This window comes from Panthera leo, chromosome A1 (assembly GCF_018350215.1).
Source record: "Panthera leo isolate Ple1 chromosome A1, P.leo_Ple1_pat1.1, whole genome shotgun sequence".
Lineage (NCBI taxonomy): Eukaryota > Metazoa > Chordata > Mammalia > Carnivora > Felidae > Panthera > Panthera leo.
Genome location: NC_056679.1, coordinates 238469074 through 238483320, shown reverse-complemented (window position 1 = coordinate 238483320; position 14247 = coordinate 238469074). Strand labels below are relative to the sequence as shown.

Here is a 14247-nt window from a genome sequence, read left to right as displayed (position 1 = left end):
AATAAAGGAAGGAAGAAAGAAAGGAGGAAAGAAAGAAAGAGAAAGGAAGGAGGAAAAGGAAAGAAAGGAAAGAAGGAAGAAAGAAGGGAAGAAAGGAGGAAAGAAAGAAAGAAAGGAAAAAGAAAGGAAGGAAGGAGGAAAAGGAAAGAAAGGAAAGAAGGAAGAAAGAAGGGAAGAAAGAAAGGAGGAAAGAAAGAAAGAAAGAAAGAAAAAAGAAAGGAAGGAAGGAGGAAAAGGAAAGAAAGGAAAGAAGGAAGAAAGAAAGAAGGAAAGAAAGAAAGAAAGGAGGAAAGAAAGAAAGAAGGAAAGGAAGGAAGGAAGGAGGAAAGAAAGAAAGGAGGAAAGGAAGGAAGGAAGGAAGGAAGGAAGGAAGAAAGAAAGAAGGAAAGGAAGGAAGGAAGAAAGAGCGAGCAAACACTTGACAGCATCGAGTGCTGGTGAGGGTGCAGAGCACCTGGAAGTCTCTTCCGTTGAGGTGGGAATTGAAAGGTGACACAGGTCCTCTGGAGAAGTGGCAGCGTCTTTTAATGCTACACATTCACTACCATGCAATTCAGTAATCCCATCCCCAGAGAAGTGAAAACTTATCTCACAGAAAAATCTGTGCACAACTATTTATACCAGCTTTATTCATGATCACCCAAAGCTGGAAACAATGGAATATGTCTCAGCAGGTGAATGGATGAAGTGTGGACACCTGCACGAGGGGATACTGCTCAGTAACAAAAGGAACCAGCTCTCCATGGGTAACAACTTGGATGAAGCCATGGACACCCTCTGGGCGAAAGAGGCCAATCTAAAAAGGCTCCTGTTTTGTGACATTTCACAAAAGGCAAAACTTTAGAGATGGGGAAACAGATGCGAGTTTCCAGGAGTTTGCAGTGGCAGAAGGGTTTGACTCCACCAGGGAAGCCCGAAGGAAGTTTCTGGCATGATGAAATTATTTTGTGTCCTGATCATTTCTTTTTATTAGAAAAAAGTAACTTTTATGGTATGCATATCAATTAATCAATCAAATTAAAATGAAAAGGAAAGAGTATAAGTTTTAAAAGTTTCAGAAGTGTTGTCAATATTGGCAACTAACATCTCAGCCTGTCCTTTTGATTTGCATTTTGGATCCTGTTTCTAAGCTGTCAGTTTACGTTCTGGGTTCAGATTCTGAATTCCAAGTTCTGTGTTTAGAATCTTGACTCCAAACGCAGATTCCAAATTCTGTAGTTGACGTCTCCCCACCGTTTGGTTGTCTGAGGCTAATTCTGTAGCACAGAGCTCAACAAACCATGACTCCTGGCGAAATCAAGCCCCCCACTTGTCTCTATGAATCCCCAAGGAAGACCAGTTTTTTATATTTTAGGTGGTTAAGTAAGCATCTTTATAGTATCTTCAATTTGCCTCTTGACCCATAGAGCTTAAAATATTTACCATCCAGCCCCCAAGGCAATGTTGGCTGACCACACGCGTGGATTCCCTGAGTTCTGAGGGGTTCGGGTCTGCCTGTGGCCCTTCTGTTACCAATGTGGGTCAGTTGGGCAGGGCGTAGGGTCCCTGGCCTAGATGCTCTTTCCTTGGTTATCTTAAATATGGCACTCCATTACCTTCTGGCAAAAAAAAGAGGACTCTCTTGTTTTCTTTCCTTGAAAAGTGACCTGGGATTTTTGTCTTCTGACCAAGTCATTTCTCTTTTTCTTCCAAGTCCACCAGTTTTGTTAATAGACGCCTCAGAGCCGGTCACTCTGGCTTGTGTTTCCAGCGCTTGATGTCCTCTTTCCACGCATGCCTTCCAGTGAGGTTTCTTCTTTGGGACGGTTTCCCGGACTCCCAGAGTTGCAGAGGCTCCCCCAGGGGTACGTGGCCCTGCCTCTTCCCCGCCCCTCCCACGTTTGCAGTCACCGCGTGGACAGAGCATCGCTGTGGCTTCCCACATCTGTGCTTCTGTGTCAGCTTGCCCAAAGTTGGGGACTATTTTAAGTCCCTTCCTGGGATCCGTCGTCTGGCTCCCAAAGGCTGACATTCTGCGCCCTCCCTTCTCAGCCGCTCTAGCCACGCTGCCCTTCCAAGGCTTCTACCGCTTGCTTCTTTCCAGCTCCTTGTACATCGTGGTTTTCACCAATTTTCTAGTTCGGTCTTACGATGTGCTGGCTGAATTTAATGACACGCAACCTTCAGTGTGGGTTAGAAATGATCCCATGAGTCCGTCCCAGTTTACTTCAAGAAGCAGAAAATGAACTGGTTGAATCCAATTAATATTACCAATGGTAATAAATCAGCTATGAGTGTGTGAACAACTAAACTGAGAGCCACTGCAAATTGAAAGACACTTGCTTACATATTTCAATTATTTGCCTATTCTGTTTCTTTAGGGTTTGGCTCCAAATCTTCATTTACTCTTCTAATACCTACAGCTATTATTAAACTTACCAGTTGACTATTTGAATAACTAATGTAGCAGGGGTGCCTGGGTGGCTCAGTCGGTTGAACGTCCGACCCTTGATCTTGGCTCAGGTCATGATCCCGGGGTCTGAAATAGAGCCTCACATAGGGCTCTGCATTGACAGTGTGGAGCCTGCTTAGGATTCTCTCTCTCCCTCTCTCTCTCTCTCTGCCCTTTCCCCCTTGAATGAGTGTTCTCTCTCTCTCTCAAAAAAAAAAAATATTTAAAAACAAATAACTGATGTGACATTTATTTAAGACAACTAAATTAAATACGTCTTTGTGTACAACCTGCCATTGGTCTGGTATCTTGTGAGTCCACACAAACATGAAGAAAGACGAAGTCCACTGGATAGATAAGTGGGGAGGTGGATTCAGTGGAGGTCAGCAGAAGAATAATTTCAGGTACGAAGTCGGGGGTAGAAAGGATGAGGACAAACTCTCAGTTGGCACTTTGGTTTCGGGAGGTGCTGATGCTGGTCAGCGGGGGCCCGGTGGGTGAGTGCATCACCCTTGCACAGCTGGCCGAGGTGCCACCCACCTGACCCCAGTGCACCCGGATGAGCGCCTGGCCCTCCCGCGATGCTCAGATGCTGTCCTGCACGCTCCCCGGTGTAAACAGCTAACCCTGCTGTGGTGTAACCCTGTCTAAACCCTGCCTCCTGGATCGGGTCTATCCTGTGTGTATTCAAGACCACAACGTGCCCGGCACCTGTGTGCCTCTCCTGTTCCCGTCTCTTGTTTCCATGGCACGGCTCAGCTTGTGGCACACTGTAGCGTTTCCTGATGCCACGTTCCGGCCTCTGCTCGGTGGAAACAAAGCCCCACTGCGTGCCCAGCACCTAGAACAGGCACTCATGAACACCTGTCGAATAGGTGAACGAAGGCTCCTTCCACAGAAGGAACTGGCCTCACCCACCTGTCTTCCGTGGGTACAAGCAACCACAGAGTAGAGGTGTCAGGAAGCAAGGGGAGTCAGGGCTGGCGAACAGGCCGAAACCGCCAGGAGGGGCTCCAGGGCACCTTTCTTGGAGGTCCTGTCGGCTCATTTCACGTCTCAGTCACTTTCCTCTGCAGGCCGTGTCCTGCAGCACGAACCTCCTTAGTGTTCCAAGAAGACTGATGTGCCAGCATATCGAAAGCGTCTCAAACACCTGAGAGATGGGTGAGAATTCAGGTGGTGCCTGTGGGTCGGGCCGGGCCCCACGCATGGGCCAGGTGTCTCGGCCTCACGGGGACTTCAAAGGTTCGGGGAGAAAAGGGGCAACCGAGGCGCAAACAGGTGAGTCAGCCTCATTGTTCTGTGTAACTGAGACGTCAACTGGGTCCAAAGTAAAAATATTTATTTAATGAGCAAAAATGTGTGGCTAATTGGTTTTTAAAAGCATACTGCTTCCTGCTCCTTGAGACTGAAAAGAGACCTTTGAAAAAATATTTCCAGGGACTGAGTTCTGAAAATGGTTTTTGGCAGTTAAATGAGTACAGAAAACAGTGTATAAGCCGCAGGAGACAACTCAGGCTTTTGCGGGCGTCTGGAGGAAAGTGGAGTACGGTGGCCCCACGTGACCCTCCCTGCCCCCCAGGGGTCTCCATGGGAGGCGGTCTCCATTAGCGGGGAAGAGCTGAGGGCAGGAGGCAGAGCGGGGTTTGGATCTGAGCAAGTTTCATGGCTCCTTCGAGCCTCAGTTCGCTCCCCCGTAGAATGCGTGTGGGAGAGAGGATCTTCCATCCCGTAGCGCCTTCGTGGGATCCTCACGGCTACTGACCAAGACGACACGGGCAACCTGCCTGGCCCAGCGCGGGGGAATCGACCCCTGAGGGCCTGCTTCTCTGCCTCCTCTGAGGACGGCTCTGCCCTGTCCCGAGGTTGGTCCTATTGCCCAGTGTCCCGGAACACTTGTCAGGGGCGAGGTCTCCCCGCCCCGCCCGGGCTCTCCTGAGATGTGGGAGGAGGCAGACCCCGTGGAAATGTCTTCCTTCAGCCCACCATACAACACAGACTGGACAAGGGCACCGCGGAGCAGTGTCCTCGAAAATAAAGACAACTGACCATCTTGGGAGCTTAGGTAAGGCATTTCACACCTGCAAAAGTCAACTTTCTGCGTATGAAGGGGCTGATCAAGGCAATTTCTGAGGTCATTTTGTATTTCGGCTCCCGTGGCCGCTGTGAGCAATCACCACAGACTCATGGCTTAAAACAACACAAATCTACTCTCTCCTGCTGTGGGGCCTGATGTCTGAGGTCAAGTCACTGGCGGGGTTGTGCTCCCTCTGGAGGCTCCAGGGAGCGTTCTTCCTGCCTCTTCCAGCTGCGAGTGCCCCAGGCGTCCCTGGGCTCCCCCTGGCCGTGTCCCTGTGACCTCTGCCTCCCTCGTCCCAGGGGGGCCAGAGTGTGTTTCTCGCGTCTTCTCTTCTTTTATGTGATTGTATTTAGGGCCCTCCAGAAAACCTGGGACAAACTCCTCCCAAGATCCTTAAATTAGTCTCATTGAGGTTCGAGAGATTTTACACGGATTTTGTTGGGGGGAGAGAGGAGTACTTCTGGTTTCATAAATGTTTTCCCAAAATAGCCTTTTCGGGAACCCACCATCAGCTAAACTATAAGCTCTTTGTAGGCAAGACCTTCTGCTTTGGTTTTGTTCTGGGCAGTACCACAGTGATAAGTGGAGGCGTGGTCCCTGTTCTGGGAGTCTCATCACTGTTTGTCTTAACTGTTGGTGATTATGCACGAAGGGCAGGAGGCCGGGCTGTCGGAATTCTCGCTCACTTTGTAGCCAGGAAACCAGTCGATTGTTTCCGGTTTCTGCTTATACTTGGTCCCGTCTGCTCCATCATCTACACAAACCGCCTGGACTTGGCCAGGTTGGAACTGACCTCAACCCCAGAGCAGAGGGAGGGCCGTGCCCACCCCAGGCGTCTCTTCCTCTCTGACTGAGCCTCAGGTACAGGAGAGCCCCTTCCTCCCCACTCTGCTGGCAACACCCACCTCCACGCCCCGTCCGCCCCTCTTCTGGGAGCCTGTCTCTCTCCCCCCAGGCAGAAAGGGAGCCCCTCCACATCTGCCTTGCAGAGTATCACGTCTTGGGGATGTCCTTGACTGCACACTCACCACCCGGCACGGCCCGTGCCACGCGTGGCTCGCCCACCACAGCGGGGGGGGGGGGGATGCGTTTGGCTGTAGCAGGGTCACTGCACACTGGGGTCTTCTCACAGCTAGAAGGTTCGGGGTAGCTGGGACTGGCATTGGTTTGGAGCCCAGGCTGGGAACCTGTGCAATGCCAATTTTCCCCTCATTGTCCCCAAATAACTGCTGCAACCCCAGGCATCACAACTGTGTTCAAGACAAGGAGAAGGGGGGGGTGTGGCATGTGCCACCTACACTTATTCTTTTTTCCAGAAAGTGAAAACTCTATCCCAAAATGCCATGGTAGCCTCCTGCTTACTTCTTGTCAGTCCGAAATGGAAATCGGCAAAATTAAAGAGGTAGGGAAGCACCGGTTGCCTCAAAACCCTGCTAAGTTTTTAGCGACGGGGAAATCTGTGGTTCGGAGAGCGGCTTGCCCGGCCACACAAACTCGTGGGCAGTTTGTGTGGTTCACACCTGCTGGTTCACAGGCCGGCTGGCCTGCTAGAGACGGTCCATGCCCCCAGCTGTGTCGCTCAACAAGAACACCATCTCGCAGACCAGTGTTCCCGCCCTCCATGCTGCCCGCTTTACGGTGGACGTAACACACGAGCCGTAAGAGTGGGCAGCACCTGACCTTTCTCCTTGTGTTTGCCAAGCTCTGCCACATGATGACTCTGAGCCCAACAGGGAATCCCGCCCCGTGGGGATCTGCAGGGATCGGTGCAGGCTGGGGGTGGCCAGCTCTCTGGAGACATTAGGGCTGGCTGACCTTGGCTCGTGGGCAAAGGACCAGGGTGGGGGACAGGGGCTCCGTGTGGCCACACTCTGCCTGGCCCAAAGGAACCCTGAGCCCTGTGCTCACTAGAGTCTCAGAGGTAGAGAGCGGGCTGCGGGTCCCCAGACCCAACGGAGGTGGGGTGACACCTGAGGTCCATCCCTCACTTGTCCTGCATCTCTCCCTGGCAGTTTAGCAGCCGAGTAGGTAGTGGGAGGGAAGGCAGCGGGTGGGCGCAGAGGCAGCTCCCACTGGGAAGACCCTAAGTCCACAGCAAGAAAGATGCAGGGTGGTTATGGGATGCAGTGTGCCCGCAGTGGAGCTGACTGTCCCAGATGGTGGGCAAGGTCCCTGACCTCCGGGTAAGGGCCAAGGCTCAGAGGCCTGGGGAGCTTGCAGACCTGTTCCCATGGTGCCACTGCTGCTTTGCCCCCACGCTGCTGTAGTGTGCAAACATAGGCCCAGTTGCCCCGTGTCCCCTTCCAGAAGGAGTTGGAAGTCCCCATCTTCCTGAGAAGTCTTTGGATTTTAGGTGTTGACAACCACAGGACACTGGAGCCTCTGTTCCTCTCTCCCCCTCCGAAGCCCTGACCGGGACAGGGGTGGCTCGGGGACACGGGGCACCCAGCCCACGGACAGAGACTGCTGGATGGGGGGAGGCTCCCCGGGCTCTGTAGGCGGGGTGTGGAGGCAGGAGTTTCCACTGGACACGGACAGGAACGGGTCACATTCGGCCTCATGGGAGTTGAGCTGCGGCCAAGCGTCTGGACAGAGATGCGGTTGCTGGCAGCAAAGCTGAGCTCGCCCCGCATGAGGGGTTCTGCTTGTGTTTCATCCGGGTCTCGCATTGCGTCTGACACCTGAAGTCGGTAGAACGTTTGCCGGCACGCCGAGGTGAGACAAAACCCCCGCCCACGCTTCCCGGGGTGGGTGCATTTTCCTGCTCCGAGGACCTCACTCCCCCAGGGGAGGCCCCCTGGAGCTGCAGGCCTCCCCAGCAGAGGCCTGGACTCTCACCTTCCCGGAAATGAGGGGCAGAGTCACGTGCCGTGAGTGCTTCCCAAAGACAAGTGGAGTCCACACAGCTGGACTTGCTCCCGGCCTGGAGCCGTGGCCACCCACAGCCTGTCCCCCCGCCTGCCTGGACAGCCCCCACAGCCTCCACCCTGCTGACCACACGGCCCGGGGCCAGCGCAGAGGCAGCACCACCCGTTTCTCCGAGTTATGATTAGCCATGTACGAGGTTAGCACACTAACACGAGCCCCCCAAACTACCCTTGATAGTTGACCTTAAAACAGCCCAGAAGGGGCCTCACACCCCATCTCATTTTACTCCGAGGAGAGAGGTTAGTTGGCAAAATGGTGCATGGACAATTCACAGGTAGCAATGCTGCTCTTGCTGTTGGAGATACGGCGGGGGGTGGGCTCTTGGTTTGTGGGTGAGCACGAGCCAGCCCTCGTCAGATGCTTCTTCAGGAGGAGGAGCTGGTGGGAGGTGGGGAGGACCGTGCCCGCTGGGCCGCCTGCCCCTCCCTCCCTCCCAGCGTGGCCCTCAGGAGACACCAGTAGCCACATCAGACCACAGGCACGTTCCATGAAGTCTCTGAATGAGGTGTGTTTGCAGGGCACCCGCTTTGTCTGGGTGGGGGGTGTCTCCAGCCTGGCCAAGGGTGGGTTCCATCACCCGGCTGGGGAAGGCCGTGTGTGTGAGGGTATGTGACTGTGAGCGTGCAGGTGCACATGCATGAGTTTAGTGGGCTCACTAGAGACTGGCGAGGTGGGCTTAGGGTTAGGGTTAGGGTTAGGGTTAGGGTTAGGGGTTAGGGGTTAGGGGTTAGGGTTAGGGTTAGGGTTAGGGTTAGGGGTTAGGGTTAGGGTTAGGGTTAGGGTTAGGGTTAGGGTTAGGGTTATCCTCGCCGCACAAGAGCCCCTGTGTTTGCTGGACCTGACACAAAACTGGCACAAAAGCACAGGTGTGGAGCCTGTGCCCTAAAACTGCACCCAGGTGGTCACTCTGTTTCCTTGCCAGTGAAACAACACGATGCTGGCTTACACCACAGGATGGAGAGGGGATGCCTCATAGTAGGTAACAGAGCACTTCAGAGGCACACAGCGAGCACCCCTCAGCCACTCTGGCTCCCAGGGATGGGTAAGCTCCCCTGGCTTGGGGAAAGTGGGAAATCACCCCACATCGCAGGTCTCTTCCCACCCCCACCCCTTCTCTGGCAAGAACCGTGGTTTAGGAAAAGTCCAGACATCCCAGGGCACCTCTCCAGCTGCCCATCACAGTGGACATGGGCACATCCTCAGATTGGTCTGTCTCCTTCTCTGGCCTCATCTCTAGGGATGAACTGACCCCAAAGTTGCTGCCTACAGTTTGGGGATTGAGGCTGAGAGGCCCAGAAGCCTCCTTGGAATGTTCTAGAAAGCTGTGGAGGGCTGCAAGCAATGGAGAGCTCGATGCACAGGGGGGCCCTCCACCCCTGTGTCCAGTGCCTAGCCACCCGGGTTCCCCCCAAATTTCTCTATGCAGCCCCTTGCACTGGCCACGAACACGCTTTCTGGGTTTTAGTCTCCCTGGGTGGATTTAGTCTCCCTGAGCTGGATAAAGGCATTCCCAGAGTTGAAAGGCAGTTTCCTCGGGTCTCTGGACAGGCAGGTGCTGAGCTGGGACAGGGCTGTGTTCCCTCAGTGGTTTCCACACACCTGTTGGAGACTATTCCGTGAAACCCAGTTCAATGCAGTCAGATGTGCCAGGACTCAGGACAGGATGCCATGGAGTTTCCTGCTGTCTCCCTGGGGGGTGAGTGGGGGCTATGTGGGCCAGGGCTTAGGAAGTCCCTACCTCCCCTTCTAGATCCTTCCTGTTCTATAGTTTCATGGTGCCAGCTCCAGGCTCCAACACTCCTGGCTCCATCCAAAGAGCCCCCAGAGGAACTTTGAGACAATACTCCACCAGACTTGTCAATGTAAGGAAATGGAAACAGGTGGAAGGTCCAGCAATGGAAGGTGAGTCAGATGAACCTGGGTTTGGTTTATGATCTGAAGGTCCATTACAATGGATGTTTACGGGCAGTGGGCGGCTCAGTGGGTTAAGCGTCGACTTCAGCTCAGGTCATGATCTCACGGTTCGTGATCTTGAGCCCCACGTCGGGCTTGCTGCTGTCCGCACAGAGCCCGCTTCGGATCCTCTGTCCCCCTCTGTCTCTCTGCTCCTCCCCTGCTCACGCTCTCTCTCAAAAGTGAATAAACATTAAAAAAATTTTTTAATGGAAGTTTAATAAATGATGTTGAAGAATATTTAGTGACATAAAGAGTTCTTACAAAGTAAAAAATACACATGTATATAATACGAGAACAGTCAGCATAGTCTTGTTTTTGTAAAATATACACAGGCTTGGAAAACACACTTGAAGGACACATGTGGAAACATTAACGGTGCTTTTCTCTGTGTGCTGGAATACTTAATCTTTGTTCTCCTGTATTTTGCATTTTTCCTCCAATGAATATGCGATACTTCAGGAAGCAGAAAACACGATTTCCCAAGCTTTCTTGATGCGTCCATGACGGCAGAAACACTGCCTCTGTGGTGCTGTCCTCAGGGTGTGCGCAGAGGTCCACCGTCCAGCCTCAGGACCCGTGATCGGAGGAAGCAGTGGGTGTGTGGAGTGTGGGCCGCCCCGACAAGCCACTTCCCTCCGGCGGCGCCAGCTGAAGCCTCTTGTTGGCCTTTCTTCGCTTCTGAAGCAGGACTTGGGTTCGCTGTTTGTCAGTGTCTTGCCTGCACAAAGTCCCCCTCAGCGGACCTGGTGCGGTGACCACACCCTGGGCCTGGGATGTGCCCAAACCCGTAGAGAGGGGAGCGCGGGCAGTACCTGGAATGGGACCTGTGTCAGAGTCCCAGGACAACCCCGAAGTATTACCGAGTGTTCGCCAGTCTCAGTAAATGACTCGGCAGCACAAGGGCCCAGTGCGCGAAGTTGGAAGCTCTGCTCTGCTTAGCAGAGACGCGGTACCCTGTACCCCACCACCCTGTGTACACCCCCCTACACCACCACCCCCCAGGCAGTGACATGCCACGTGACCTTGCCAAGGAGCCGGTCACACCTGGGGCGAGGGGCAGCAGAGGTGTTCCCATATACCAGGAGATGGAGGAGGAGAGGGTGACTCCACGGTTCTGGCTGGTTGGGGCAGATGCGACCGAGTCTTCCCTAAACCCTGCAGATCTCAAGTGCTCCTCCTGACGCTCAAAGGCCCTAGAGGGACTGACAGGCCACGAACCTCCGGGTCAGAGGGAGAGCCACAAGCTCGGACCCCAGACGTCACCGGCCGCCTCCGAGTGACCCTCCGTGCGGGGTCTCCCGGTGGGTTAGGCTCCCCACGGCCTGGTAGGCTTTCCTGGGGAGGGCACTGCTCTCAGCGAGGGCAGAGCAGGGGAGCTCAGAGACCAAGGACCGAACCACCTCGCCCCGCCCCTCGCCCCGCCCCTCGCCCCGCCCCTCGCCCCGCCCCTCGCCCCGCCCCTCGCCCCGCCCCTCGCCCCGCCCCTCGCCCCGCCCCTCGCCCCGCCCCTCGCCCCGCCCCTCGCCCCGCCCCTCGCCCCGCCCCTCGCCCCGCCCCTCGCGGCTCCGCGGCCGCCCCACTGCGCAGGCGCGGACACAGGTGCGTGCCGTTTGAAAGTATGGCGCCTGCGGGCCCGTGGCTGGTGCTGTGTGAAGAGAAGATCCGGGAGAAGAGCGGCCTGGCGCCTCACCGCGACCTGTGTGCGTGGCGGTGACGGCGGGCAGGCTGGGGGCGCGAGCTTCCCGCCGCGGGGTGGGCGGACGGGGTCCGGCCAGAGACGCGGCACCCGGACCGCGTCTTCCTGAACCGTCGAAGGCGGGTGTGAGGTGGTGGGGAAAATGGGGTGGGAGCGAGGGGACCCGAGTGGGGGTGGGAGGCCCGAGTGGGGCCGGGGGGGCCGAGTGGGGCGCGCAGCCCGAGTGGGGTGGGGCCCGGAGTGGGGCGGGGGACCCCAGTGGGGTCGAGGGGGGGCCTAGTGGGGCACGGGGCCCGAGTGGAGGTGGGGCCCCGAGTGGGGCGGGGGACCCCAGTGGGGTCGGGAGGGGCCCGAGTGGGGTGGGGTGCCCCACTGGGGTCAGGGGGGCCGAGTGGGGTGGGGGACCCCAGTGGGGTCGGGGGGGCTGAGTGGGGCGCGGGACCCGAGTGGGGCGGGGGACCCCAGTGGGGTCGAGGGGAGGCCTAGTGGGGCGCGGGGCCCGAGTGGAGGTGGGGGGCCCCAGTGGGGTCGGAGGGGGCCGAGTGGGGCGCGGGGCCCGAGTGGGGCGGAGGACCCCAGTGGGGTCGGGAGGGGCCCGAGTGGGGTGGGGTGCCCCACTGGGGTCAGGGGGGCCGAGTGGGGTGGGGGACCCCAGTGGGGTCGGGGGGCTGAGTGGGGCGCGGGACCCGAGTGGAGGTGGGGCCCCGAGTGGGGCGGGGGACCCCAGTGGGGTCGGGGGGGGCCGAGTGGGGTGGGGTGCCCCACTGGGGTCAGGGGGGCCGAGTGGGGTGGGGGACCCCAGTGGGGTCGGGGGGGGCCGAGTGGGGTGGGGTGCCCCACTGGGGTCAGGGGGGCCGAGTGGGGTGGGGGACCCCAGTGGGGTCGGGGGGCCGAGTGGGGCGCGGGGCCCGAGTGGGGCGGAGGACCCCAGTGGGGTCGGGAGGGGCCCGAGTGGAGTGGGGGACCCCAGTGGGGTCGGGGGGGCTGAGTGGGGCGCGGGACCCGATTGGAGGTGGGGCCCCGAGTGGGGCGCGGGGCCCGAGTGGGGTGGGGCCTGGAGTGGGGCGGGGGACCCCAGTGGGGTCGAGGGGGGGCCGAGTGGGGCGCGGGGCCCGAGTGGAGGTGGGGGGACCCAGTGGGGTCGGGGGGGGCTGAGTGGGGCGCGGGACCCGAGTGGAGGTGGGGCCCTGAGTGGGGCGGGGGACCCCAGTGGGGTCGGGGGGGCCGAGTGGGGTGGGGTGCCCCACTGGGGTCAGGGGGGCCGAGTGGGGTGGGGGACCCCAGTGGGGTCGGGGGGGCCGAGCGGGGCGCGGGGCCCGAGTGGAGGTGGGGCCCCGAGTGGGGCGGGGGACCCCAGTGGGGTCGGGGGGGCCGAGTGGGGTGGGGTGCCCCACTGGGGTCAGGGGGGCCGAGTGGGGTGGGGGACCCCAGTGGGGTCGGGGGGGCTGAGTGGGGCGCGGGACCCGAGTGGAGGTGGGGCCCCGAGTGGGGCGGGGGACCCCAGTGGGGTCGGGGGGGGCCGAGTGGGGCGCGGGACCCGAGTGGAGGTGGGGGGACCCAGTGGGGTCGGGGGGGGGGGCCGAGTGGGGCGCGGGACCCGAGTGGGGCGGGGGATCCCAGTGGGCTCGGGGGGCGCCTAGTGGGGCGCGGGGCCCGAGTGGGGTGGGGGGGCATTCTTTCACCCATAAATAAGGCGGTTCAGGTTGGCTTTTAATAAAACCTTGAACCTGCAGTCTTCATTCCTGGGAAGACGCGCCCTCCGCCCCTGTCGCACAATTGTCTCCTGAGTTCTGGTCTCCCATCTCTCTGTGCTGCGGAGTTTTGTGTGTATATTCATGGGGGACATTGGTCGCTGGTTTTCTTTTTGTCCTGCTTGTCTCTGGTTTTGGCATCAAGGTAAAGCTGAGCACCTGAAATACGTTGGGAAGTGTTGCTTCCTCATGTGCATTCTAGAAGAGGTTGTGTAGATTTGGTGCTCTCTGAAACCATATAAGCCTTGAAGTTGTTGTTTTTTTTGTTGTTGTTTTTTTTAATGTTTCTTTCTGAGGGGGGCAGGGAGAGGGACAGAGGATCGGAAGCAGGCTCTGCACTGACAGCAGTGTGCCCCATAGGGGCTGGAACTCACAAACCCCCAGCTCACGATCTGAGCCGCCCAGGCGCCCCTGTATTTGAAGCTTTTAAATTATACATTCAGTTTCTCTGTCTGTTGTAAAACTATCCTTATTATCAATTTCTTCTTGGGTGAGTTATGGTTGGGATTTGTAAAATTGATTGTTTTCTGGAAGTTGTTGAACTTATGTGTGTAGAGTTGTTTACTCCCTTGCCAGCCTCTTAAATGTTTTTGGGGTCTGTGGTGGTAACCCTTCTTCCATTCTTGATATTGTCATTTCTGTCTTCGATTTTAGACTTGGTAAAGGTTTGTCGATTGTATTAACCTTTTCAGTGAGTCAGCTTTTGGTTTGGTGGGTTTTTCTCCATTGTTTCCTAGTTTCAAATTTTATTGATTCTGTTCTTTATTATTTCCTTTTGTCTGCTCACTTTGCATTTAGTTTTCTCTTGTAGATTCTTGAGCTGAGAGTTTAGATTACTGATTTTATACTTTATAATTTAGTGACATAAGTTTTCCTCTAAGCACAGCTTTAGCTGCATTCACAAATTTTGTTATATGTTCGTTTTCATTAAGTACAGTGCATTTTTAGGTTTTCCTGGAGACGACTTCTCTTTGACCTGTGGACTGCTTGGGGGTGTGTTTTCTCATTGTGTGTTTGGAGATTTTCCTTTTTTCCCCTTCTTTTATTGATTCTAGTGTGATTCCATTATGGTCAGAGTACATACTCTGTGATTTTAATTCTTTTAAATTTGTTGAGGTTTGTTTTTGGTCCAGGATCTGGTTTATATTGGTGAATGTTCCAAGTGCACCTGAAAAGAAAGTTGTTGGGTGGAGTATTATGTGAATATCTATTAGATCCTGTTGGCTGATGATGAGGTTTAGTTCTTCTGTATCTTTGTTGATTTTCTGTCTAGTGATTGTATTAGTTACTGGGAGGGAAGTGTTGAAGTCCATAACCGTAATTGTTGATTTCTCTGTTTCCCTTCATATGTTTTGACACTGTGCCTACATATTTAGGGTTTGAAGTGACCCTTGTAACATATGTG

General features: G+C 56.0%; 1 protein-coding gene and 1 long non-coding RNA gene across 7 annotated transcripts in view; one reads left to right on the top strand and one right to left on the bottom strand.

Annotated features, from left to right (window-relative positions):
- Positions 1–9592: 9592 nt before the first annotated feature.
- LOC122228696 lies at positions 9593–11159 on the bottom strand. Of its 2 annotated transcripts, XR_006206710.1 has the most exons (3): positions 11086–11159; positions 10475–10597; positions 9593–10207 (listed from the first exon to the last, which is right to left on the bottom strand). It is a non-coding gene; the product is annotated as an uncharacterized LOC122228696 (long non-coding RNA). The 2 variants fall into 2 exon arrangements; XR_006206709.1 differs by lacking the exon at positions 11086–11159 and having other exon boundaries at positions 10475–10812.
- CEP72 (centrosomal protein 72) overlaps positions 10964–14247 on the top strand; it is a 37044-nt gene continuing 33760 nt past the window's right edge. For 2 of the 5 annotated variants that reach the window (XM_042953889.1, XM_042953878.1), the window contains exon 1: positions 10967–11095. In XM_042953889.1, coding sequence (XP_042809823.1) covers positions 11014–11095 — 82 coding nt within the window. In that variant the 5' untranslated portion in view covers positions 10967–11013. Of the gene's footprint in view, positions 11096–11157; positions 11222–14247 lie in introns of those variants that run through there. The other 3 variants (XM_042953919.1, XM_042953909.1, XM_042953899.1) reach the window with 3 other exon arrangements.